This window comes from Apis cerana, linkage group LG1 (genome assembly GCF_029169275.1).
Source record: "Apis cerana isolate GH-2021 linkage group LG1, AcerK_1.0, whole genome shotgun sequence".
Lineage (NCBI taxonomy): Eukaryota > Metazoa > Arthropoda > Insecta > Hymenoptera > Apidae > Apis > Apis cerana.
The window spans coordinates 21,064,987-21,091,935 of NC_083852.1; the positions used below are offsets into that span (position 1 = coordinate 21,064,987).

Consider the following 26,949-nt stretch of genomic DNA (forward strand, 5'->3'; position numbering starts at 1 on the left):
TTAGAAGTTCTTAGTAGGTAGAACGAAAATGAAAAGGGATTGTTTTGGAATTAGTTCGATTGAAAAATTATTTGATTCCTCGTCATTTTTCAGATTGACGTGAAATATCGGTTTCGAAGGAGTTTTATCCCTTGTCTATTGCCATTTTTATCGGGTATTGTTGAAAATTAAATATGATACAAAAGGATAGGACGAAAAATGGCGTTCGATAAAAAAACGGGTGAAACGAATATTTGTAATCGTCGACGTTCGTTCGATTGTTTACGAATGAAGGAATAAATCAGGGAAGTATAAACATGCAATTATTTGTAGAAAATAAAATTGGCTCGTAAAATATATCGATTGGCAAACATTGGAATGAAATTTTCTAAAAATATTCGTTGTATAGCGACAAAATTAATTAAAAAGGAACTTTAAGATTATTTAAAAAGCTTTAAAAATTAACATATTATTCCATTTTAATAAATGAAATAAAAATCAGTGGAAATGAAAGAACATATAGAAAATATTCGAGATTAAAACGTGTATACCTTATAAATAGAACAAAAAATTCTTTTAAATTTAAATTATTTAAATTTAATAAACAACGAATAATTAATCGTTTTAAAAATAATTTCTAATGAATTTGTTTTAATTATATTTTCTTTTTATCAGAAATTTAAAACAAAATACTTTTAAGTTATTTCCATCTTTTAAATAAAATTATTAAATAAAATTATATTAAATAATGGAAAAAAGTAAAAGAAAATGATTATTTATCGAATATAAATCTCGACACAAAGGCAGGTTGCTTTAAAAACAATTCCATTCAATTCTATTCATCCATAAAAAGGACAACAAAATAGAGAGAGAAAAAAAAAAAGAAAAGAAAGAAAAAGTGGAACAAACGAGGGTTAAAAAAAAAGTAAATGTAGACCAACCGTGATTGTGAACCGTGGAGTGACAGTGGTTGACACACGGTATTATTCGTAACTTGCGGCAGGAGAACAATAAATGTATCTTTCTTTTGAGTAAAGGTAAATGTGCATATAATATATATATATATTATGTATATAATATATAATATAATATACATATATGTATATATAATATAATATATATATATATACATATGCATATCATATGCATGGTATATGGTGTGGGTGTCAATGAATCGAGTCGTTGACGCTGAATATATTGAGTAGTATATGTTTTAATGATGTGACTCCATTAATATGTCAATATGCACAGGTAAATATTTCTTGTTATTATATAATAGAAGTGTTACAGTGTGTAATGTGATACGATAATAAATTTAATAGTAACCATATTATAATTAAGAACTTAAAATAACTCTAAAGGGTAAACTACATCACTATCGGCTAGCGACTATTTAGCGATAATAATAGCCTACTATGTCTTTTACTAGCGGCGCTCAGTGAGTGTGCTCTTTTCTTTTCGTTTTAATATACCTCTTTCACTCTTTCTCTCTCTCATTCTCTTTTGTTTCTATTTTTTCTCAAATTCTCTGTACTCTTTCTCTCTCTCCCTTTCTCTCCCACTCTCATATTCTTCTCTCTCTCTCTCTCTCTCTCTCTCTCTCTCTCTCTCTCTCTCTCTCTACGTGTAATTATTATTCTCTGTGCTCGATTGTTCCTTTCGTACCCATGTTGTTCTCTCCCAATATTTATTATTATTTTTTTCTCTCTGTTTTATGTAACTCGTTCATCTCACTGCCTTTTTTTATCGTGTCCCTTGCAACCTGTCGCTTCCACAAACATTAACCGATTCATACAAAGCTGCTTTTCACATCTCTGTCCACGTTTCTTTCACCTTCCCTCTCGCATGCGAACGATGCGCGTTTCTCTCCCCAATTACTCTCAGATTTTGTCGTCCGTTACAAACGTTTCGTCATATCGACGAATCTCTCGCATACGATGTCCAATGATCCATTCGTACGACACGCGAGAGATTCGAGGATATCGTCGTTGATTTATAAATTGTTCTCTTAAAAGTACACGCCACATTTGAATTATTATTACTATTAATTTTTTTTTTCTTTTTTCTTTTAGTCAACCCGACAAGAGAGAAGACAAATGTTCGAAGGGTGGTTCCGGACAGCGGATTGCGAAAAGCGGTTTTTCGTGAACAGAGAGCTCGAAGCAAGCACATCGATTTCTCGCGTGTATTATTTCCTTTGTTTTCTTTGTTTCTCTAGTTTCTCAGTTATAGACACACGTGTACAAGCGTCCCACATACCTCTAGGACCGTGGTGTGAGGGGGTCGATCTCAGTGGATTGCTTTCGCGAGATGTCGCAGACAAAGAAATGAATGGATAATGAGTCAAACTGTCGGTGATTTTTTTTTATACACATACACATACATAATAATCGTATATAAACAATGGATGTGCGTGGATTCGTGGTGGTTGTGCTGTTGTGTTCAGTGTGTGACGGTCTAAACGGTATTGATCGATTCTTTTGCATTTCGTTTGCTTTTAATCTTTTCCTGTTTTGTTCCGTTTTCTTCCTTTCTTTTTTTTTTCTTTCGTTCGAGTGAGTTTCTTTTAACTTTATACATATACATATACATATATATTATATTCGTTTTGGCGAGTGTGACACTCGTTCGCACGAGTTTTGCTACTTCTCTGTTGATAAAAAGGCGGAATGACGTTTAAAAATCGCGTTTGTCCATCCCGCCAGTGTCGTTCACGAATATTTCTCATCCGTTTGCCGTTTTCACCCCAGGGGAAAAATCGTCCGCCCGTTTCTCGAGGGTCTCGAGTTTCACGTGATGCGCGCTACTACTGCTTAACGAACGTCTTACAAAGTGGTCCATCCCGAAGGAGGCGCAGCTTTGTGTCGCGTGAAAAAAATGGGCACAAAAGTCGTCGAAAAGTGCCACTAGAAACGCGATGTCCCACCCTCGCGTCTATCTACCCACCCCATTTCCCTTTCCTTAAATACTTAAACTCGGTTTATATTCATTACTTCCCGTGTTACAGGCTCTTCTCCTTTTTTCTTTTTTCTTTTCTTGGTCTCGTCGTTTCTATACGAAATAGGAACAACCGTTATTCTAGCGGACTTTGAGCTGTCGAATGTAACGTGTGATCTCGATGATGCGCGAGACTACTACACGGGGGGGGAGGGTTGCACGAAACGTGGATGTGTTACCTCGTGTTCTAATTAGGCTGCTATTATAGCTTTGAAAAGCGAACGATGCACGATGCACGTGTTTTTTTTATTGTTTGGTTTCTTTTTTTTTTTTACACGATAGTTTTATTTTTCTTTCTCTGTAACTTTTTATTGTATACATGGTATATATTTTCGTTTGCTTCCCCGTTTTTATTTATTTATTTATTTTATTTTTTTTTTTCTTATTATATTTCTATTATCGTAATTTTTCTCGTTTGTTTATTCATATACGAATGAGAGGAGACGCGGCTTGCACACACGATTATACGGAAAATTCGAATGTCGAAAAGGGTAACAATTCCAGAACTATGGGATTTCAATTACTTATATTTCATAATTAGTTTTTCTATATATATTTTCATCTTTTTTTTTTTGTTCATATATAGAATCTGTAGATATACATTCTTGGCAAATCCGAAAAAACTGATTCCAAAATAGGAACAGATCATTGTGCGAACTATGTATACAGGGTGCAAGTTTTGTTTTTTTGAAATCTTCTTTCTCTTTCCGTTTATATGTTTTGTTGTTGTTTGTTTCTTTTTTTTTGTTTCACCTGTTTAATTGGTTTTCTTGTTTAATGTTTTTGTGGTTTATTGTTTACTGTTGTCGTCGCGAAAAACACACGTGCGTGTATAAAATATTCAAACGATTTTTTGCTCGAAACTATGTATATATCTATATACACAATGCTGTTTCCTTTGCATATGTGTGTGTGTGTGAGAAAGTGTTCATCTTTCTTTCGTTTTCTTTTATTTTGTTTGTTGTTTTCGTTTAATGCTTGTTCATTTTTATTTATTCGTATTTTTTTTTTGTTTTTTTGTTTGTTTTTTTTTTTTGGTTCAATCAGTATCTTTCTTTACTTTTTTTTTCCCATTATTATTTTTAATTTTTCATCTGAACGGTGGTACATTTGATAGGGTGCACAGGGCTGCTAGGCACAGATAATTGACTCGCAAATAACTCTTCAAACAACATTAGAGCGTACGACATACAAGTATTAATATACACATTACATCATTAATTATTATTATTATTTTTTTTTATGCTTTTGTTTTCATTTAAAGAGTAATCATATATTGGAGTGTGTTTTCTGTGTCTCCTGTCTCTTGGCCATTGTGTCAATGTGTCACCTCTCCGTTCGATATGGACACGATAAATGTGTGTGTGTGTGTGTGTTCATGTTGTGCTTGTGTGTTTGTATACGTATTAAAATGTCTACGATCGCCACTACGTGTGTGTGTGTGTGTGTGTCGTATCTGAAATTTTTATTTTTTTAAGTCTCGAATGAACGTGCGCTGCGACATCACAGACTAATTATGGATGGGCCAATGCTCATTTCCAATTAATCAGGCAGACTTTCGAAAGAAACAAGATCGTTCTCGACGACTTAGTAGATGACGATTTTATTCGAGACACATCTCGTTTCGAGATATGATTTAATTAAAAAAATCATTTCGATCCACGCTATATTATTTAGCAACAGAATCTTCGATCGACAAATCCACGAGTTATAATTAAATTAAAAAAAAAGAAAAAAAAAAAAAAAAAAAAAGAAAAGAAAAACAAAGTGATACTCGATATTCAATTTCAAAGATATCATTGGAAAGTTAGAAAGTTTCAAACCTTGGAAAAAGTAATTAAAAGGTGGAAACTTAAAAACTTGTTGGAGTTTTATACATAATCAAAATCGTGAAGGTAAACTCGACGCCATCTCTTATCCCTCCGTATCGATCCCGAAATCGCAATCGATCCACGATGTTTGCGTGTATACAGGTAAACCTCGTAAACGAGGTTTAGCATTCACCGATCCATCTTGGGCTATCTTGACGCAGTACTTGTTGTCTCGGTGTTGGTCTCGGTGTACATAATGGCGTGCGATGGTGTGTGTGATGATGTGTCGGTGTGTAACGATGTCGAGTATTTTCGAGTGTGTGATGTTGCTGATGCGTGTACAATCAATGTATAATAATGTATACAGTCAACAAATTCTTATTACATCTAGTTTGTCTTTTGACGCAGCGATGGGAAGACAGAGCATAGAGACCCTTCTTGGCTCAGATGTACAATAACGAGGTGGATTATTATATATATATATATATTTTTTTTTCTTTTTTTTTTTATTACTCTGGGAGCAGGAAATAAGAGGGAAGGATCAAAGGGGGGACGAAGGGAGAGGGAAGGGAATGATTTTTCTTTCCTCTGTTTCTTATTTTCTTATTTCTAAAAGGGAGGAAAGGAACATACGATGAGGGGACAAATTGGTATAGCCTAATATTTTCTCAAGGTGTATATATATATATATAAACGCTATGACGCCGAAATAGAGGCAAAAAAAGGGGTTAAGGAGGGAAAGAAACTTGATCGTTGAAAGGATACGTTAGGACTAATTCTTAGAAACATTGATATGACGCATGGTAGTGCTTTTGGGATACGTAAGATTCTGATATGTGGGGCAGGTATATGTTACTTGGTAATACTTAGAGGGGGAAGGAGGGATCGCTAAAAAGGTTACTGCGCTTTGGTTTATTTTGTTTGGCCCAGAGCGTTTCTCTTTTCTTTTCCCCGATATTCTAGCGAGAAAGAACGCGTGATCGTTTGATGCTTTTATGATACTCGAAGCTGGTTCCATCGAGTCGTAGGAGAAAGAAAGAAACTTCGGGGTAGCGATGTTTCGAACGTTGGTCAAGCGAACAACGAATACTCGCTATTATTATGAAATAAAGAACAATTGGGGGGGAAGGAAGTAGTATCATACTCGTGTTCTTTTTCTTAGTTTATGAAATTATTTTCAGGCTTCGAGTAGCCATGGCATCAACGGTCAATTGCACAAAAATATAATTACTTGAAATAATTGTCGCGAGATCGGAACGACCATTTCGAGATTAATTCGAGATTGAATCGATCGACAGGTACTCATATGTTCCATGTTTTTTTTTTCTTTTTATCTTCTCTCTTTTGGCCGTAAATGCGAATAAGTGTTGCTCCTTTTGTTTTATCCTCGATTCAGATAACGAGGGAATATTTGAAAAAGGATAAGGGAGGTCGAAATCGATCTCGCGACACTCGGATATCGCAACGAACGAGAGCCTTCTTTTAAGGGACAAAAGAAATCAAAGCGCACTCGGCAGTAATACCTTTTTTTCGCAATACTATTAATCAATAACAATATTAACGATATGTACCTACTCTCCGATCTACCTAATATTACCTAACTACAAACATTAAACCTAACGCTTTTAAACGCAATAATCGATCGTCATAACATTACTTAATTCGTTCCAATTTTTATAAAATTGGAACTATAAATAATAATTAATAATTAATTAATTAATAATTAATAATAATAATAATAATCTTCTTCATCATCATCATCATCATCATCATCATCATCATCATCAATCATCATCACCATCATTAATCATCATTATCATCATTATCATCATCGTCGTCATCGTCGTCGCGATAATACTAATCAATCATAATTACACAATCAATCGTCGATATATAATTGAAATTCTTATGCGAACTGCAAATATATACATACAGATGGGATATGTATTTTTGTGTTTTTAAGATTCAAACGAACGTGTCTACTCTTTCTTTCTATGCGTCTTTAATTATTTTCTCGCTCGCTCTCTCTCTCTCTCTCTCTCTCTCTCTTTCTCTCTTTTTCTCGTTCTATTTTGATATTTAATTATCGATACGAATGAAATTTCTTTCATTCTCTCTCTCTCTCTCTCATTCTCTCCCTCTCCCTCTTCCTCTCCCTCTCTCTCTCTCCCTCTTCCTCTCCCTCTTCCTCTCTCTCTCTCTCTCTCTCTCTCTCTCTCTCTCTCTCTCTCTCTCTCTCTCTCTCTCTCTCTCTCTCTCTCTCTACAACCTCATAAGTTTTATATATTTTTTTCCCCCGTTTTTTTCTCTTCTTTCTTTTTTTCTTCAACCTTCCAAATGTACGATTTGTTTTTTTTTCTTATCGTCAGTGTGTGTGTGTATATGTGTATGTGTGTGTATGTTTACACAGTGCTATTTAGACGCTATATGGAATACTGTGTCGTTAAAGACTCTCTACACGCTACAATTACAATTTGATTTTTTTGTACATACAGAAGAATCTCTCTCTGTTCCAACGGGAATATATTCAATGTCGGAGGACGAGCACACACATATACGCACGCACGCACGCATCCATACATACATATATATATATATATGTATATATATATATTTATTCATTTTTTTATTTATATATTTATTTATAATATACACACACGATCAAAGTTCCGGACGATTCGACGTGCATAATTCGACGTCTCCTCTGCACTCTTTTTTTTTTTTTTTTACACTTTTGTTATTCACGTTTCGAAAAAAAGAAAAAAAAGCGAGACGATATCGTTAGAATGCGGGATGCTACGTTTTTTTCTTCTTTTTCATTTTTGTCGCATAACGAGCGTCCACACACAGAGCAAAGTCGTTAAGAAGCTATTTACAAGATACGAGAAGGCCGAAAAGAAAATATTATAGATCTTGAACGTTCATTTCCTTTTTCTTTTTTCTTTTTTTTTTTTTCCTTTTTTTTTTCACAGCGCGTTATTTCCCCTTTATTCGTCGTACGGAACTCGATCGTGGCGCGTCATCATTGTCGAGCCTTCAGAAAAGAAAAGTAAGCGAAGAAGAAGAAGAAAAAGAAGAAGAAGAACGAAGAAGATCGAAAATCCTCCGTGACGGAAGCTCGTCGTCCTCCGATGGAACAGCGCGATATCGTTTTAGACTTTATCCGTCCTGCCTTTAAATTTAACCCTTCCGCCGTCGAGTCGATCTAGGCGCAACGTCTTCGTGGAGACAAGCAGAGAAGCTCTACCGCTTTAGAAATCGTCGTTGTTTCCCTCTGACACGCCTTCGAACGAGAGAGAACAGCAATCGCGCGACATTAGTTTCATCAAGAGGATTACATGTGTCCGTTTTCCAAAACACGCACGCTTGACAAGAGACGTTATCGCACACTGGTCTCGTTTTATATCGGAGTTTTATTACCGAGGTCACGTTCGTACAACGTGGAGGAGGATCGTCGTCTTATATAGAACTGGGTCTTATATAGAATTGCACAAGCATGTTCGTGTGTACGCACGAGATACAATTTAGGAGGCATTTCGTTCTAATCGATAAAAAATATTACAACGCACGACGGTGGGAAGAGCTAAATGTAAAGTAGTAGACAATAGTAGCAGTAGCGATGGTAGTAATAGTTGTAGTAGTTAATAGCGAAGTGAACCTCTGTTCGTCGCCAGATGAAGAAAGGAACAGAAATGGAGAGAGAGAAAAAAAAAAAAAAGAAGAAGAAGAAAAAGAAAAAAAAAAATACAGAGGACATCGCGAAGGGATATTACTCTGAAAGATTGTTGCTTGTTTTTGTCCAGTGTTGCACGTAGAAGTACACAGCACAGGAGGGGGAAAAAACGTGTGGTTTCTTTTTTCTCCTTTTTCTTTTTCGTTTTTTTTTCGTTTTTTTATCCTTTTTTACCAAGTGTTCGTTGTTAAACGTGTATACTAGCGTAAGTAAAATTTACTTTACCATACACGTTGATCACGATGTATAGGTAAAGTATCAGAAAATAAGCGACAGTCTGGCATGCGTGCTTGACCTCTCAAATACATTTTTTTTTTTTTTATAAATGAGAACGCGTTTTTTTATATTTATTTGTTATTTTCTCTCTTTTTTTTCTTTTTTTTTTTTTTTTTTGGTTCTTAAATTCAATCTTTTCCTTGTTTCTTTTCGCACTTGCATAATGTGTATCTATCTAGAGTACATCGCACCGGAGAGGAATTCTCAGGAGCGTATCGTTCAATACGCGAATACAATTCTCCAAGCAAATTAAATATAATCACATATAATCGTAATTCCTTAAAAACAAGAATGCATCTGGTCGATTATCAATTTTTTATACTCATTCTACGCTATTTATATTCATTCCTTCCATGTGTAATGTATAGACGCGTATATCAAAGAAATGAAAAAATATTTCTTTTTTGCGATCATCATACATTTCACATACGTGATTTAAATTTAAAATAAAATAAAAAATATACGAAGAGAGAGAGAGGAGGGAGCGGGGTGGAGGAGGGGGGGGCAGAGATAAAATAGTAAAATTTCTTTGCATATCCTAATAAATTTTTGTTCTTAAAGAATTACCATCAAATTTGTATGAAAATTGAATTCGATCTTAGATCGTGTTAAAAATTTTTTTTTTCATTAGTATATTTAGGGAACGATATTCTCCTGATTTAAATACACCATACTCCGTAGATCACATTTAATATGTATATATATAGATGTGTGTGTCGTGTGTATAATATATATATACATATATCTACAAAATATTATGATATGATTACAAGTTCTAATTGCTTAAATCTACTTCTTTTTTCTTTTTTTTTTTCCTCTTTACCTTACGCGTTAGGTCCTGCTCACTATTTTGAAATGAAAATTCCGAAATATATTTCATTGTCGGATAAAATCGCGATATAATTGTTTATTCTACCATAAAACCTATTCTTTTGTAATCTTATATGTATATATAATTACACAATAATGGTAATTATAATAATTAATAATAGTAGTAATAATAATAATAATGATATATTATCAATAGTAATAATAATAGTAACCATCTTATTATAATTCGTAATAAAAAAATACAAGAATGTGATGTAGAAACAATTTTACAGTCCTTCCAGTGGTTGGACGTTTAAAAAAGAAAAAGAAAAAAAAAAAAAAAAACAAGAAAAAATAAAGAACGAAAAAAATATAATATCGATAAGTCGTGGAAACAGAATACAATGTATAATAGGAATCGAAAAATAATAAACAAACGATTCATTATCGTCAACGCAACGATCATCGAGCACGTACTTTTTAATTATAGTGCATCTATGTTTTGTTTTAATTGTCCTTTGTTTTTTTAAATTTTTCCCTTAATTCGTTAGTTAGTACCTTTTTTTCTCATCGATATACACATATCCTACGATTGATAAGTTATAATTTTTCTCCCATTTCCGAGAAACTTTTGTCAAATAGCAACGCACAATGTGATATATACGTGGTTATCTCTTCTTTTTCTTCCGATTTTTTTATTCGCTATCATTCTCACTCATATTTTTTTTTTTTTTTTTGTTTAATCCTTACGTTATATTCTTCTCTATTTATCTCAGCAATCAACAAGGATCCTCGCATTTGCGTACTGAGCCCCTTAGAACGACGTACAACTTATCCTCTAGTTGTATTGTAACAAATATTGCCTCGAATATAAACACTTTTTTTGTCACCTTAATTCTTTTATATAAGTTTATAATTCTTGTTATTATTTTTTTTTGTTTGTTTGCGTAAGTTAGGTCTCTCTCTCACGATCAATGGACAAAAATGGCGGATTATCTTATTTATTTCTCGCTCTCTCTATTTCTTTCGCTCTCTCTCTCTCTCTCTCTCTCGCTCACACTCACGCATCTTTTGAAAAAGGGGTAACCAACAAGACACTTAGCCCCCCCCTTCTTTTTTTCCTTACTTGTTTGTATTTTGTTTTGTTTCTTATTATCTTACGTTACGTATGGCCGAGTCAAGTCTCTATTAATTTTTTTTTTCTTTTTACATTTATTTAGAGTAATCATTTGGTTCGCTTCAAAAACACAACTTATTAACCTTTATACTTTTATTATTATTATTATTATTATTTTTTACTTTAACCTTACGCTTTTTTTCGCATTTTTTTTATTCACTTTTTTTTTTTGTAATCTTATTTCTTAAATCGGAGATCTAAAACCTTTCTTATAAAAACGTCCCCCGGCCCGACAAAATATTGCCGTGGGACCACTAATATATTGTGTGTCGTCGACTTCATTGTCTTCATATAAAATTCAATTCACAGTCCGCGATCTGATCAATAGTGTACGAGCGCTTTCAAGAGAATATAACCTTTCGATCGCATGTTTGCTTCTTTCTCTCTTTCCTCCTCTCTTTATTTTTTCCTGTTCTCTTTCTCCCTCCCTCACTTTCTCTCTCTCTCTCTTTCTCTCCCCTTTTCTCCATTTCTCATTTCTCCTTCTCCTATCCGTTCTTTTTCTCAATGCACGCGTATATCGAATCGTCGTCGCAACCTGAACACTACAGCTCGTAGGGGAACTTTTCATTTTTTTTTTCTCTGCATTCCTCCTCCATTCCCCCATTCCGTATCTTACATGGAGAAGAAGCAAGGTTGCATCAACGATTTTTTTTCTTTTATCTTGTCGATCGATAAACACCAACAATCGAGACGATCATTGTATCTGCATCAGTTTCCTTCTTCCATTTTCACTCCTTCTCATCTTTCCATCCTTCTCCGCTCAATCGTTTCTCTTCTCCAAAATCGAGACTCGCGAGAAGCTTCCTCGTGCGACGTGAAAAAGAAGAAGCGACTCTATTCGAGACGGTTTATACGGGTTTTTTTTATTTTTTCTTTTTTGTTTTTTTTTTTTCTCTTAACGTTTCCTCGTCGAAACAGTTACCGGCGAAAAAACCGGATGTCGCGGGACCGAAGTATCCGATATTCAACGTGCAAAAACAAATGCATTTTCTCAAACTTGATTACCTACAAAAAAATCTTTCTTTCTTTCTTTCTTTCTTTCTTTCTTTTTTTCTTTCTCTGTTTCTTTCTTTCATCCACTCATTCACTCTTTCTCTCACTCTCTCCCTCTCTTTCTCTCTTGCGAGCACAATTCCAAGCGTTGTAAATAAAATCTGAACAATGTGAAAACATAAATAGATATTCGTATTCGAAGCGCATGTATGGCTATCAATATATAATATATATACACGTATAGAGTATATAAAACAACGACAGACAGAGCTATCAGAATTGAAGAACAATGAGACTTTTGCTTTCTTCTCTCTTTCCCATTTATTGTTAATATTATTGTTTTTCATATTTTCTCCTCCTCCTCCTCTCTCTCTCTCTCTTTCATTTCTTGCTCCATAGCAAAAAAAGATTCTCGCGAGTCGGATGTATTTTATTATATATTTCTTTCTATTTTCTTCGTCGTGACGGAGTAGTTTATCTTGTTTTTCATAATATATAGGCGAACATACTCGCGTGCACGATTGATCCAGATCCCCTGAACACTCTCAGATAATTGTATCCAATGTTGTATCTTCTATAATGGTCGATGAGGAACCTCCGATTTATTTTGGATCCCATGAGAAATGGTCAACGAGGAACGCGGTAGTGCACTCGGCTTCGAGATCGTGGAGGTGTCTTTTTCGTTTGCTTCTTCCTTTTCATTGTTTTTCCCTTCCCCTCTCTCTCTCTCTCTCTCTCACTCTCTCTCTCTTTCTCTCTCTCTCTCTCTCTAATTCCCCGGTTTAAAAATGTGCACGTAAAAGAGACGTGGTAGCTCGTACGCGTGCCACGGAAACGAACAATGGTGGAAAACACGTGATGGTTTGCCGCTGTGCGATACGTGATAATACGTTATATACGCGCTGGATCAACGTAGAAGCAACTGTTCTGTGTTCCGGTCTGCCAGCTTCGCGAGAAATCGTCGATTTTCCGATTTTATTTATTATTCCTTTTATTTTTATATTTTTTTTTCCTCTAAAACATTTTTTCAAATATTTCGACAACGAGTAAAGTCGTTACACGACGACTCGTGAAAAGGTATTGGTCTCGCTTCCCCAGCCCCTTGATATGTAATCTGTGCCCACCATGACCAACCTCCCATTAGACACTTTCTCTCAAAATCTCTCTCTCTCTTTCTCTCTCTCTCTATATATATATTTATGTATATATATATATACACACACATACACACACACACAAGACAATTCTTCACGATCGATCCTCGCGTCTAACAGAAGGAAACAAGCTTCCACGAAGGTTACGAATCGAATCCCCGGCATTCCTTGCCGTTCCTCGAGCAAAAGAAGAACGGTGCTCTCCCTGCTTCGTTTTTTTCAACGAATTCTAACGATACGCTCGAGGATTCGTTCCGTTGTTAATACTGACACACTACTGACGTAACGGGATCTCCGCAATACGGACTAAGCACGTATACCCGGACCTCGCCAAAAGCAACGCAAGGAGGAAAGAAGAAACGAAAGTGGAGACGGGAGATGAGATCGGAACGAACGGTGAAGATAAAAAAGAAGAAAAAAGAAGAAAAAAGGAAGGAAAGAAAGAAAGAAGGAAGGAAGGAAGGAAGGAAGAAAAAAGTGGAAAAAGAAGCGAAGAACGAAAACAGAATATACAGAAGAGGAGAAAGAAGAGTGCGTGGTACGTACGGTGGTCGAGAGAGGGCAAAAAGCAAAGGAGAGATGAAAAGAAAAATAAGTAGAACACAGACATCGATGCCCATCGATGTCTCGCCTTTTATATTATAAACTCTTTCATTTCGATCCAGCCATGCGGACGATCCTCGATGACCTTCGTGTAGCTCGCTCGTGCCACGTTCCACCCTGTCGACGACGATGAGATCCCGCCGACGCCGCGATCACATTTTCCAGCGAGAGAACCACTCGAGCCAGATTTCTTTTTTTTTTTTTTTTTATTCACTTTACTTCTCGACTCTCGATCGAGGCCGAGTTCCGGCCCGCTGACCCTCGAACGGAACCGATTCTTCTTCCAGCGACCAGCGTCTGATCTTTGACAGAGATTTGGTCACCACGCGGCGAGGAGGAATAGCAGCGGTAGTTAATAATAAAAGGTATTCAGTATGCAGCAGTAGAATATGAATATTCGAGGACAAGCGCGTGGCGTATACGCACATACATACACACACACACACACACATACGCATATACATATATGCACACATGTGTATACATACATGTATATGTATATATGTATATATATATATATATTTTTTCTTTTTCCGTCTTTTGCTGCCTCGTCCGGCGAGTAGGCCCGCTGCTCTTCTCATCAGTACGGCCAGAACGTAGGCAACGGAGGCGGTGGTGGCGGTGGCACGGTAGGATAGAGAGTTGGAGTGGCGATCAGAACGCAGGTGGGCGGCAGGGGAGGCGGCACGGGCGGCGGTAAGACCGGGGAGAGTGTAATCGCTGCGGCTGGGTGCAGGGCCGTGCCCGTCGGGGCACACAACGGGTGCAGGGCGAGAGAGGGACGCTGGCGCTGACGCTGACGCTGCTGGCCCTGGACCTCGCCGTTCTATTCCGAGTCCTGCTGCATTTTGACGTGGCCATTACCGGCGGAATTGCTCGACGTGCTGCCGCTGCTTGGCGGGAAACTCGTTGGTATGGTGCGGGACGACGAGAAGCACAGTTTCATTATGTATGGGAACTTGCCGTCTGGAAAAGAAGAGAGGGGATGGGGGATAAGTTGATCGGGCAACGATTCGCTTTTCAGATTTTACGAAACGAATCGAGTAAAATTTATTCATTATATATATCGAAAGTTTATTGGTTAACAATTTCGAGGATCTAATTAGCTGCGATTCTCGAAATTTCGTCTCGCGAGTTTCAATAAGTTAACTTATCAGTGGAAGAAGACTTTACTTGGGAAGAATTAAAATTATAAATTATATTATAGTGGAGGAGATTTGTCGAGAAATACTCACTGCTGTTTTCCAATGCTGTGTGATTGCATTCCATGATGGCAGCTACCGCAATTCCGACGCTGCTGAACTCGATGAGGCCGGACGACGATCGTTCCGATTTAAGGGGGAACAGTTTTACCGTCGTTGGCGCCTCGATACCGCGTTCCACGAACACGCGGTGCACGGTCTCCTCGGTTAAATCCGGGGGCGTGTTGAAAAAGTGGACTATCTTTGAGGGTGGTTGTATTCTATTTTTATTGGCCATCGCTGGATTTAGGAACCTGAAACCCATATGACAACGAATACCCTTTACGATTACGAACCAACAGCATTTATCGCGAATTTCAATAAATCTTCGCTTCGTTCCATCCGATTATTTAATTAGCGCGCAACGAATTAAAATGCAAACCACACGACACGTATTGATATTACGCACGGGAAAACAAGTATACTACTGTGTGTCGCGTGGCGAGATGAAAACACGACGAATTTGAATATCCGTCGAATCGATTTACGTGTTCCGATTGCAAAATTTCAACACCTCGAATTCATCTTTTCGTGATTAATTCGTTCGCAATGAGTACGTATAATCAATGGAGAGAAAGAGAGAAAAATGGCCGCGAAACAAGATCGTTCTAAAATCTCCACCTGCGATTAAATTCTCATCAAATAAATATTAAACCCGTCCGAGAAGTGGAGCTCGAAATCTCCGGAAGTAGGAGCGTCGTTAATTGCGCTCCGTTGTTCCGTTTCCACAAGAAACGTGTTCGTCAATGCGAAACGTTCGTCCAATTCTCCAGATACCATAAAATCTCTCTCGTTAACGTTCATTCAGCGTTTCGAGAGATTTCGCTATTTCGAATTGATTTCGGATCATCTTTCGGAGGATTGATCAATTCAAGAGAATCAATTTGATCAGGAAACGAATACGATTTTGTTCGACGATCTAATCGAAATTTATAGAATTAAGAATTTGGAAATATATAATAAACGAGAAGCACATTGAGTCAAGGAAGATAAGAAGCGAATAAAAATGGAATCGGGGGAAGAGAGAATTTTGAAGGATAGTTCGATCTCGTACCTGTTATTCTTGCTTCCTGTGAAATCTTTGAAGCTCGCCGTCTTGTCGGGCAGAATGTAGGGATTGGTGACGTCCGAGAGGAAAGCCTGCTTCGAGAAACCGAGCTGCAACCTTCCGTCTGTACCGATCGTCACGTTGTTCAGGTTCTGTAGGCAACGTTCCACGGCTATGCTGTCGCCCATCTGGATCATTGCGCAGCCCTCTTTCGTCTTCAAAAACTTCACCTGTTTGTAGAATCATCGACACATTTTTATTTAGAATCAATTTGGGGGATCGATCAAAGGAGAGGGTAATTCTTTCTTTTTATCCCAAAAAATGTTCGCATTAACGTTATTTTTCACGACGACAAGATTAGAAATTCTAATCTAAAAATCTCTTCCTCTACTTAACGAGAAACTGAATAGTTTGAATATCATCGATTCGTGTCATCGTTTTTTTATCCTGCTCATCCCCCAAGTTCATCAAATTTTCATAGTTTTCTTTGTGCTACGGTCAAAAATGTGGTTAACGTTAATTAGCGATAACGAGATTCAAATTCAAATTTAATTTATTCGGATATCCCTGCTGCCAAATTCGGAATAATCATAGTCTATCAATTTGTCCTTTCTTCTTCCTCACCTTCAAAGTTTAATCAAACTTTCATACAACTTTCTTTGCACTCCATATCAAGATGTTACAATCAACATTAATCTAGATCTAATTTCTTAATTCCTCTAAGCGACGACGAGATTCGAATTCGAGTCCAATTCCGCGAAATACCCAAATATATCCCCTTCTTTTCACCCAAGAGAAATTCCACGGACGACCGCTTGGCAAATACAATGCAATACTCGAGACCAGCAAAAACAACCCCCTAACAAATTTCACCCGGTCTTTATCCAATCAACGAACATTAATGCAAAAGCCGACGTACCTTCGTTACATTTCCATACAGGCAGAACAAGTTGAACAGTTTGTCCGTGTTGACTTTATCCGGTTGTAGCCCGTAGACCATCATCACGGATCCCTGCGTGCTCGAAGGTGGTGTCTGCCCCAAGGTGGGCACGTAACCAGGTCGAGGTGGCGTAGGATGTAATGGTTCTCGACCGCTGAAATCGCTCTTAATACCGTAACGCTCCACGTAGGGCTCGGCATACGTCGCTGGTCCATTGAAATTCTCCTCGTAACGATCGTGACCGGCACCAGGTGGGAAAGTTACCTGTGGCGTGGATCCTGCGAACAAAAGCAATCGAGATTTGTGGAGGCGTGTGCGAGGCGAGTCGATGTGTCCTTTGTCTAACTCTCTCTCTCTCTCTCTCTCTCTCTCTCTCTCTCTCTCTCTCTCTCTCTCTCTCTCTCTCTCGATGATTTCATCCTCGCGCAATATCGAGCGTATGATCTAGCGTTCCATGTTCCAATGGTTAATACGCTAATTATGGAAATTGAGCGACTGTTGCGTCCCTATTAATCACGAGAGGCGAGAGGAAATATTAATTATTCCCGCTGAATGATCGTTTAACGCGTCGAATGAACGAGGGGAATATGAGTTTTTGAACGCTTCGAATCGTTTTTTTTATTTTTTTATTTTTTTTTTTGGTTACTTTATTATAATCGGTGCATCGGATAAGCTTCTGTTGGAAGGTGCGTTATATTTTTTTTATTTGTTAATTAAAAAAGGTAATAGTTTTATATTGGATAAAAATAATAGGTAGGATTCTCTGTAAGAGAAAGATTTTCGTGTTATGAGAAGAAAGCAACAACGCAAAAAGTTAGGATTAATAATAAATTTTTCTTTGGTTACAAAAAAAGATATAATATTTTATTTTATTTTATTTTATTTTATTTTAAAGCAACAACGATGTAAAAATTTTTTCCCTTAACAGAATGATAGATAAAATTATGATCTGATCACTGGCTGAGAATCGCTCTCAAAGTTCCACTTTGACATTGTTCTTTGAACGTTGTTGATCCAGTTTTCTTCAGTCGGTCGAACTTTCTTCAACTTCAGAATTTTATCTGTTCTTTATTTAATATCCCCTGGTGTTACTTCCTCGAGAAGAATTTCTCACTCTTCTACACTCTTTTTCCCAAATTTTCTTTATCACGTTATATGGAGGGGACAAATTTTATTAATACAAGGTGTTCGTATCAATTAATATTAAAATATGCTTTACAATTATAAATTTTGCTTTACAATTTGTTACAATTCCATTCGAATCAAAAATATGATTCTATTAATCATCGAACATGAGTATTTCTCGTTATCGAAGCTTCTCGGATCCCATTCTTCAAACGGACACCGCGATTCCTGAGATTGGGTTACGTCCACGATTATATAGTTTTCGATAGCTCGATCGCGACATAACTCGGCTACAATTACATCATCGATTTTCTGTCAAAATTCCTCCAGTCTGTTATATCTTCTACATCACGAGCCCATCGTAATAATAATTTTCCGTAGGAAGCCGTAACGGAAATCTGCCTCTCCGCCATCCTCCGCTATAAATCATACAATTTACCAAAACGTGATAATTTTCACGCCGTACTTCGAAAACGATCAACGACAACAGTCCAAAAATTTTGCCCGTGAATCACGTTTGCCATTCTGTTTATCGCATCGTTCTTTCGAAAAAAAAAAAAAAGAAAAAAGAAAAAATACAAAGCGAGAAAAATAGAGAAAAATGAAAATAAAACAAAATGTAAAAATATTCAATTCAACTTCTCGCGAACGATAAAACTTTGAATCGTAAATCCGGAAATGCATTTCGGGGAAAATATCCTGTTACGACACATTTTTCTGGCCTAATAATTCCGGTAACGAACTATTCACTACTCACGACTCGCCCGCCCCCCCCGGCAAAATGAGAATTACAGTTCGAAAACTTCTATCTAGAGATTACTACTATACAATTACGCGGATTCAGCGGATTTCGCGCGTGGCGGAGGGAAAAGTATCGAATGCAAGGGAGCTCGACCTCGTTCGATGGCCCATCCGTTTTCTCAATTAGTTCGCTTAATTTGACTATCAAAGAGAGAAACGAGGGGAGGAGGAGGGGTGGGAGAGGAGGGTTGGTCGGGCGTGAGTTGGGATGAGGCACACTTACCGTATGGCTGTGGCGCGGCGCCGTATCTGGGTTCCGCCAAAAGGGGAGCCGGCCTTCCATTTCCTGTCGCGTCGTTTTTGTGCGCGCTCGATCCTGTAAAAAAGAAAAAAGAAAAAAACCATCTCAATTATACTATCCATCGTTTTGTCCCGAACGATCGCAAGCGAGCAAGCAAGCAAGCAAAACTTTTCTTCTGGAATCGATCGATCGATCGACATCGACGAAGGGATCTTCTTCTCCTTGTCTCCCGTTCTTTCTTTTTTCTTCCATCCCCCCCTCCCCCCCTCTTCCTCGGTTTCCATTTATATATAGAAATAGTATATGGAACGGAGCGGACAGGGCACCGGTTATTTTATTCCGGTGTGTATCGGGATTGGCCGAGGCGCAATTTGTTTCGCCGGGCGGAATTGCGCGAAATTCAATCTACGAATTGAATCGGTTTTCCTCTCGATTGGGGGCGCGCAACCGTAGAACGAATCCTGAATAAGTTAGCAAAGCTAACGGACGGACGACGTGGCCCGGATTAATCAAATTCCCCGGCGATTCCCTTTCGGGGATCATGGCAGATCGTCAGAAATTCGAGGAAACAAACCGACTAGCGCAACACGCTTGCGAAATCAGCCGGTGTCAACCTCAGTTTCCTTGGAGAGGGGGGAAGTCTCGGATTGGATAGTCGAAGATACACCCGGAGATCCCGGGGAGACACGCGAGATTTTGACAGTTTGAGGCCAGTTTACTGATTAGCACGGCAGTTATGGGCAGAGTCACGGTCTCCTAGGATTAGGGGGAAGGGGAGTACAAACATGGCCGCAAAGGGTTCGAACGAAACTCTGATTCTTGATAGGTCAGGATCCACGTAGGATCGAAAAATTCCAACTAACTCTGACCTGGTCCTCGAGGATTTAAAGGGAGTGTTGGTGGTCTCCGTGGACCAAGTTGCAGCGGTGGTTGGAAAGTTTGAGGGAGGGGTTTGAATTTCCTTTACCACGAGGGTTGTTTAATTCTTGCCAGCTACTATATACCGGTGACGTAAATCGAAATAATAAATAGGAAATTAGTAGGAAATTAATGAGAAATTTTAATTACATATTTAGAAAAGCAAGACGTTGGTATAAATAGCGCAAGTAAATATCATTACGAAGCTGAATCATGATCGACTTGGCTTTTCGAAAAATCTTCAATTTAACACGAAAATATCGCCTCGATGGAGTTGGATTTTTTTTTTTTCTTTTATTTCAGCGCGAAAATATTGTTTCGATCGACTTAATCAATTTAGCTTCCCCACACTGTTTCAAAAAGCGTTCTCTCGGAGAGAGAAAGAAAAATCGTTTAATAATAAATCAAAAGCGTCCTCTCCCCGTATTTCCTCAAATATATTCTCTCCGCGTTTCCCGAATCACAATCGCGCAAAACAACCCGATGAAACGAACGACAACTTGACTTATAACAACGCGATATAAACATTAACGTTCCAATTTCGCGGGCAAAATTAACGAATTAATGATATTCATAAAATTCTATCCGATGGAACGATTCTGTTTATCCTGTTTATCCTCTCGATCGGAAACGGTGAATTTGAAAACGGTCCCGCTTCCGGCCACACTTCATTTTACCATACAATCGCGCGCACAGACAGGCAAGGGCCGTCGCTTGTTTTCCTTCGTTGTTGTCGTCTGTCGCCTCGAGACACAATCTCACCGCCTCTTCGCCGAAACCAAGCGTGTACAATTGGTCTATATTAAACCGCATTACGTATACAATTTGGTTTATATACGTGGGTGTCGCGCGTGCACACGCACACACATTGCATCGAGGGATGCGCCCTCCCCCCCTCCGTGCAACCTGTATATTGATTTCGAATATTCGATATCGCGTGCCGACACACCAATGTGCACACGGCCCGCCGAGGACGATGCATCTTCATCCGATGGATAGATCCATACGATTCCGTCCGCGTTTATTTCGTTCATTCGCATGCCGGAGAATGGAAGGGATTTCCGGTCGTTAAACCGCCGCCACCTCCATGATTTCCTACGACGATTTTTCCTCAGCCAAGCGAGTTCGATGTAACGTGTTGTAATAAATGTATCGATCACCACGCGTCGATACGCTCGTGTCGAAATTAATTGGAGTGACGAAATCGTGAGCAAAGTTTCTTACTTAAGCAGACGAGAATCAGTCGTTTTGTCATTTCGAAACGTTCGTGGAAACGCTCGTTGAAAATTTCTCCAAGAGAAACGATTTCAATTCTCTTCTCGATTTATTTATTCATCTTGATGAAGTTGGAGAATTTTTGATTCATAAACAAATTCTTTTTCTCGAAGGAGAAAGAGAGAGAAAGAGAAATCGAATATTTGCGAATTTTGGAAGGAAATTCTTTCGCATAATTAAATATAATTTTGATTTTCTTCTTGTAAAAAAGATATATTGGGAAGAAAATATACAGGAAGATGATATCAAAGATGATTCGAAGAAATATTGTTTCGTTCTATATTTCTGCAGGATGCATCATCAATAGCAGAATTTGAAAAATTTCTTGAAATAAAAGATACTTTTCTTGAACAATGTCTCGGGATGAGACAAGCAGAGAGTAAGTACAAAAGAAGATTCGTATCGAAACAGCGATTGTCTTGAGTCGTCGCTCTCTTACTACAGATATGTCTGCAAAATCAAGACGTCTGGAAAATCAACCACTATATGGTGGCGATAAACGCGGATGTGACGTTTTAAACATGGCAGAAATTACGAACGGAGCTTCGAGCTTATACTTTTCCCGCGGATTTCGTCATTGAATTATATATTTTTTTTAATTAACAGGAAGAAAGGAAATACGACCTCTGACCGAGATAATTTTAATCTAAAGTTTAAACGTCTTATAAATGTACATATATTAATCAAATTACAATTTCAGCAATACATCGCATTATTATAATTACCACGTATTTGCATAGAATAGGCAAAATTTGTACGTCGTTAAATTATGTCACAGATTAAATTCAAGGAATCTTCTCGACAACCGGCCAAGGATTTAATTCAACCATTTAACGAAAAGCATTGCAAACTCGAGGAAGCACGGTCGCACGGTCGATAAATTCGCGGCGTATAAATTCCGTTCCCGATAACTTCCGTTCGGATAAAGTGGCGATACATAACGGATCGAGGAATTACATAACCGAACGATTCGATTATCAAACTCGTGAAAACAAACACTTACCTGCCGAGCAAATAATCGGAGCAATGACGCGAGCCTCGAGCTATTCGAGAGCCGGCCGCTCCTTCCTTTCCCAACAACCGGAAACGAGGTAATAAGAAAATTTTGGAGAAGGGTCAACGATTGCGATGATTCGAAATCAACCGATGAATCAACGCTCGTCGATCACGATTCCGCGAATATTCGCTTGGTTGGACCGAGTGAAAGGTTGAGATACGAGAGAATATCGGAGAGAGATGGAGATTCCTCTCCTACTTCACCCATCCACATTCGAACTATATCGTAGAAAAAATCGCTTCCCTCCCCCTAGATTTAAGCATGCTATTATCCGCTGGCCAGAGAATCTCCTGCGGATACGTGTCGTGATGGCCGTATCGATCTGTTCTCCCCCACACGAAAGTTTCGGCTGCAATCTTCCGCGAAAAGACACGGATAACTTTTGCCAGTCTGTTGCGAAAGTTGCCGCGCTTATTCTCGTATAATATATATAAATAATGGACGCTTGATGTTTCGTTAAAAAAAAGAAAAGGAAGAAAAAAGATCAGCCTGCTTCGGATAATTTACGAGTTTCGAGAGTTAAGTTGGTTAGGGGACGCGGAGAGAATGTGGTGGGTTAACTCGGTTTGCATGTTGGTTAACTGGATGGAAGATTGAAAGTAGGGTGAAGTTATATACGATGAAGTTCGGAACGAGCGATCTGACGGTTTGATGGATAATTTTACCAAGATCGAGAGTGTCGCGCAAAGTTTTCAAAACGATCACGTTGATACGTGAATAATAGATAGGACTCGGGTATATAGTTGTGGTATAATTCAGACGGAATATGATAGTGTTAAATTCTTGGAATATCCATCGAAGATCTTTCGAAAGGATGGGAATGTAATTTTTTCTCTTCTTCTTCTTCTTCTTCCTTTTCTCGCTCCGTCCAAGAATTCGATATTACTTTTTTCATTAAAGCGAATTCTCTTCATCGGCGTGTCGTCGATGGAAGAAGGAGATGGGGAGGGTGTAAAAATTTCGGGACGGCGAAATCTACGTCTGAGAGGGCGGGGATATTTTTAATAACGAGAGAAACATCGAAGCAAAATTTAGGCTAGCTCCTATAGGGGAATGGATACATCCGGGTCATATAGAAGCTTTTACAAGTCCATGAAACTCGATATTGGCACTTGTACGTCTCGCGGAGGACCTTGGAGATTGCGATTTTGGATATCGTGTGTCCGACGGACAAACGTTCCTCTATTGCGCCTCGATCGACGAGCTCTTTCCAATTGGGAACACGAGCTATTCGTGTTGCGCTAGATTTTCAAACGTTCACTCATATCTTTTTCCGCGTTTCTCCAGCGATATGTAACGAAGAACGGGACTGTTAAGGATGGTAATAACCCGCGTAATAAAGAATCGTGCGCGCGTCATTGCGTAGGCGTCATTGTGTTATTCTTATATAATGAAATGCGCGTTAAATAAACGTTATTTGGCGGATTAATGCGATTGTACAAATTTAACCGGTAACTATTATTAAATCTGTATTAATCCAGCTGCAAATTGTCAATTTTCGTCCATCTATTCTAATGAGTGACGACGAAAGAGGAGCGTTATGACGGAAGGAGGAGTTGCCGTGAAAGATGGCATCCATCAGCGTAAACGTCAACACGTTCCGCGACGTGATTCGACCATGAGACTAACGATCCATTACCCTTCATAACGTGGCTTGTAACTTTATAAATTGCCCTACGCAAGCCTCTTCGAGGACTATTATAATCGGATATTGGAACCGATGGATAGCTTGACGAAATTCTTGACATACGCCGGAATAACGAGCGCATTACTTCGAAGAAGAGCTTAACGTTGGAAACGAGTTGAACCAAAAAAAAAAAAAAAAGAAAAAATCAATTGCTCTTTTTAACCGATTAAAATGAGGTTTGCATGGTAAATTGACTTTAACGATTCTAGCTTTTAGAGAACAATTTTCTTCGTTGAATATTAAACCTCGATTAATATTGGATGAGAATAAAAAAAAAAAAAATAATAGAGAATTAAGAATTTAAAAATGGAATTTTTTTCTTAAAAGATTAAACGTATGTAATAAAAATTGAAGGGTCTCAAAGAAAATCCTTGAAAAAAAATTCAATTCATATCCACGAATTGTAATTTACATGAAAATATGATAGCAAACAAGTTTTTTTTACATAAAACGAGAAAGAAAGAAAAAAAAACTCATTCTCAAGTGCATCTGACCGATTCTCTCGAAAAACTCGTACAAACTGAAACACGAGTGCTTTTTTTCAACGCTCGAGGGTAGGTTTTTAAAGTTACAGTTCGTGACCCCGAAACTCGCTAGCTTCCAAAATTTTCAATCATCGACGGGAACAAAAACGCGACTCGTACTTGGAAGTGGACAGCCACGGCAACGCGTAATGAAAACGTTTCCCTCTTTTTTCTTCTTTTTTTTTTTTTTGCACCGAAACGACAATTACAAACGATCCAGTTGCGTGCAACGAGGGGCCGCGTCGTGTCACGACAGAAACGTCGTGTCGTTATCCCTTTGTTTCTTTTCGAGGCTGCACCACGAGTGCAATCTCTCTTCAAACGCGTTTCCATCGGGCCAACAACAACTATGCGCCCCCTATGTATCGACCTACAATGCTGACTGGCAACGCGCACCCCATAAAATTACCTCGGTCGAGGAGAACACCGACCACATGGATGGCTGTTAGCCCATCGCCAAAACCGTGAACGCAAGCTATAAACGGATTGGATGATCGTGAGTGATCGAGCGTATGCGGTTCCTGATTGCGTGCGCGATGGTTTTGGTTAGTTATTCCTGGTCAATATCTGCGAGGATAATATAGAGGGAGAGAAAACTGTTGAGTTTTTTTAACCCTTAGTCCGATATTTCTGACATGACTTTTTACGTTAAACGTCGAATATTGTAATAATAATTATTGAAAGATACTTGAGGAATATTTGAAATTTTATCAGAGAACTGGAATGATCGATATCGGTATGCTCAATTTCAAATGAGAATAATTTTGTTGTGAATATTCTTCATTCTCGTCGAGTATCCATCTGTGAAATTTTTTTCAAATATCACATTTCATTATTCCAGAAAAAGAATTGCAAAGTTGCGAAATGAGAAATCCGGTGTGGTTTCACGATATTTTGTTGAGAAATTGTTGAAAAGCGAAATGGATACCCATTATCCATTTTGCTCGAGAGAAATTAGTTAAGGGAAAGCTGAATTGCAATCTCGAGCTTCGAATTCGAATTATTAGAGAGTTATGATGAATATCAGAAGTTGATTAATGTTGACACTTAAGGATTAAGATAATGACAATAAATTTCACGGTTGGATTAATCGCATCACCTTGCGCGAGATTAATAATGTTACTGAAATATACTTGTTTCTGTTATTATGGCCACTGTTTCACTAGATGTACGAGAATGTTTCATTTAGTCGCGAAAATTATCCCATATCTTCCGTTGTCCCCCGTTCCATTATGTCAATTTATTTACCACGAAAGAAAATATAGTTACGCGGTATATTTTCACCGTGAAAACTAGATTACGCGACTCCATAAAATTATTAATATTTCATTTTGCTTCAAAACTATTATATTTGCATACGTATATACGAGAACGACTCGTATATACGATTAATCGCAATGGCTCAGAGATATTCACATTATTATTTTTTTTTTTAAAATGAATTACATTTTAGGGAAGATGAAATTTTTAAAATTCACACTTTGCATACTCACGATCTACAATCCACGATCTACCACTTCTATATCGGAATTTTTATTTTTCTAAAAACACCTTTCGCTTATTCGCGAGATAATTGAACAAAAATCTTTAATATTATTCGAGAAATCAATTCATTTGATAAAGGATGATTTAAGGCGCGAACGGAACGGAAAAAAAATGCGTTAATAAATCGATTTTCTTTCAACGATCGTCGAATCGACAAATTCAAACGATGATGATCGCATCGATTCCTCCACCGTTGTATAACGCCCTCTAAAAGCCTTCCAAGAGAGGAAAAAATCATCACGAGCCGAGAATGAAAATTAAGCTCGAAAGAAATTTAAATCGCCCCCTAGACCACCATCCTCTTTCCCTCTTGAATAAACACGGGGAACGTCCCACGCTGCGAATACAAGCGCGATAAAAGTTGCGATTATGCAAGTTCGCGGGGGATGAGTTATCGCCTCCACCAGAGTCTTCCAGAGTTTGTGACGGGCGAAAATTAGGGTCGCTTCTTAACACATCTTGGCCGCATCTTGGAATTTAATGCATTCGTAATTGGCCCCGCTGTGTTGGCCAGCCAACACTTATCAACGTTGAATCTAACGTTCTAACCGCCGTATTCGCACCGTTCGAAAGAATCCCCGCGACGACCGTGATAATCGTAAAGTAATGCCGGCTCGTCACCGAGGATTTTTCGAGGTGGTTGTGCAGGTAAGTTTTCCGTTGCCGGGTAAAGAGAAAGGGGGAGCAACAGGTTCAAACGAAGGGGAACGGAATTTCTGGTTCTAGAGTGATGTGTTTCAGAGGGAATGTTTAATTTCGACGGCATTCAAAGGAACGTAAGAGCATCTTAGCAAGATAAAATGTTCGCGTGGATTTTTTCTCGATGGTTAAACGTTTGAGAGTTTTTTTTTCTTTTTTTATTATTGAAAAACAAATTTATGGGCGACACGTGTATGTTAATTTTAATCTCCTCCGCATTGTTATTTCTATTTTATTTTACATTTTATAACGTGTATTATGCCACGTTACATGAATAAAGCATTACTTAATATTGGAACGGAAAATGTGCTT

General features: G+C 38.1%; 1 protein-coding gene across 4 annotated transcripts in view; it reads right to left on the reverse strand.

The window, feature by feature from the left end:
* Positions 1 to 1,172: 1,172 nt before the first annotated feature.
* Positions 1,173 to 26,949, reverse strand: part of LOC108002432 (heterogeneous nuclear ribonucleoprotein L-like) — a 164,852-nt gene continuing 139,075 nt past the window's right edge. For 3 of the 4 annotated variants that reach the window (XM_062070857.1, XM_062070858.1, XM_062070860.1), the window contains 5 exons: positions 18,915 to 19,007; positions 16,745 to 17,043; positions 15,832 to 16,055; positions 14,772 to 15,031; positions 1,173 to 14,502 (listed from right to left, as the gene is read on the reverse strand). In XM_062070857.1, the coding sequence (XP_061926841.1) occupies positions 14,363 to 14,502; positions 14,772 to 15,031; positions 15,832 to 16,055; positions 16,745 to 17,043; positions 18,915 to 19,007 (1,016 nt within the window). In that variant the 3' untranslated portion in view covers positions 1,173 to 14,362. The remainder of the gene's footprint in view (positions 14,503 to 14,771; positions 15,032 to 15,831; positions 16,056 to 16,744; positions 17,044 to 18,914; positions 19,008 to 26,949) is intronic. The other variant, XM_062070859.1, reaches the window with a different exon arrangement.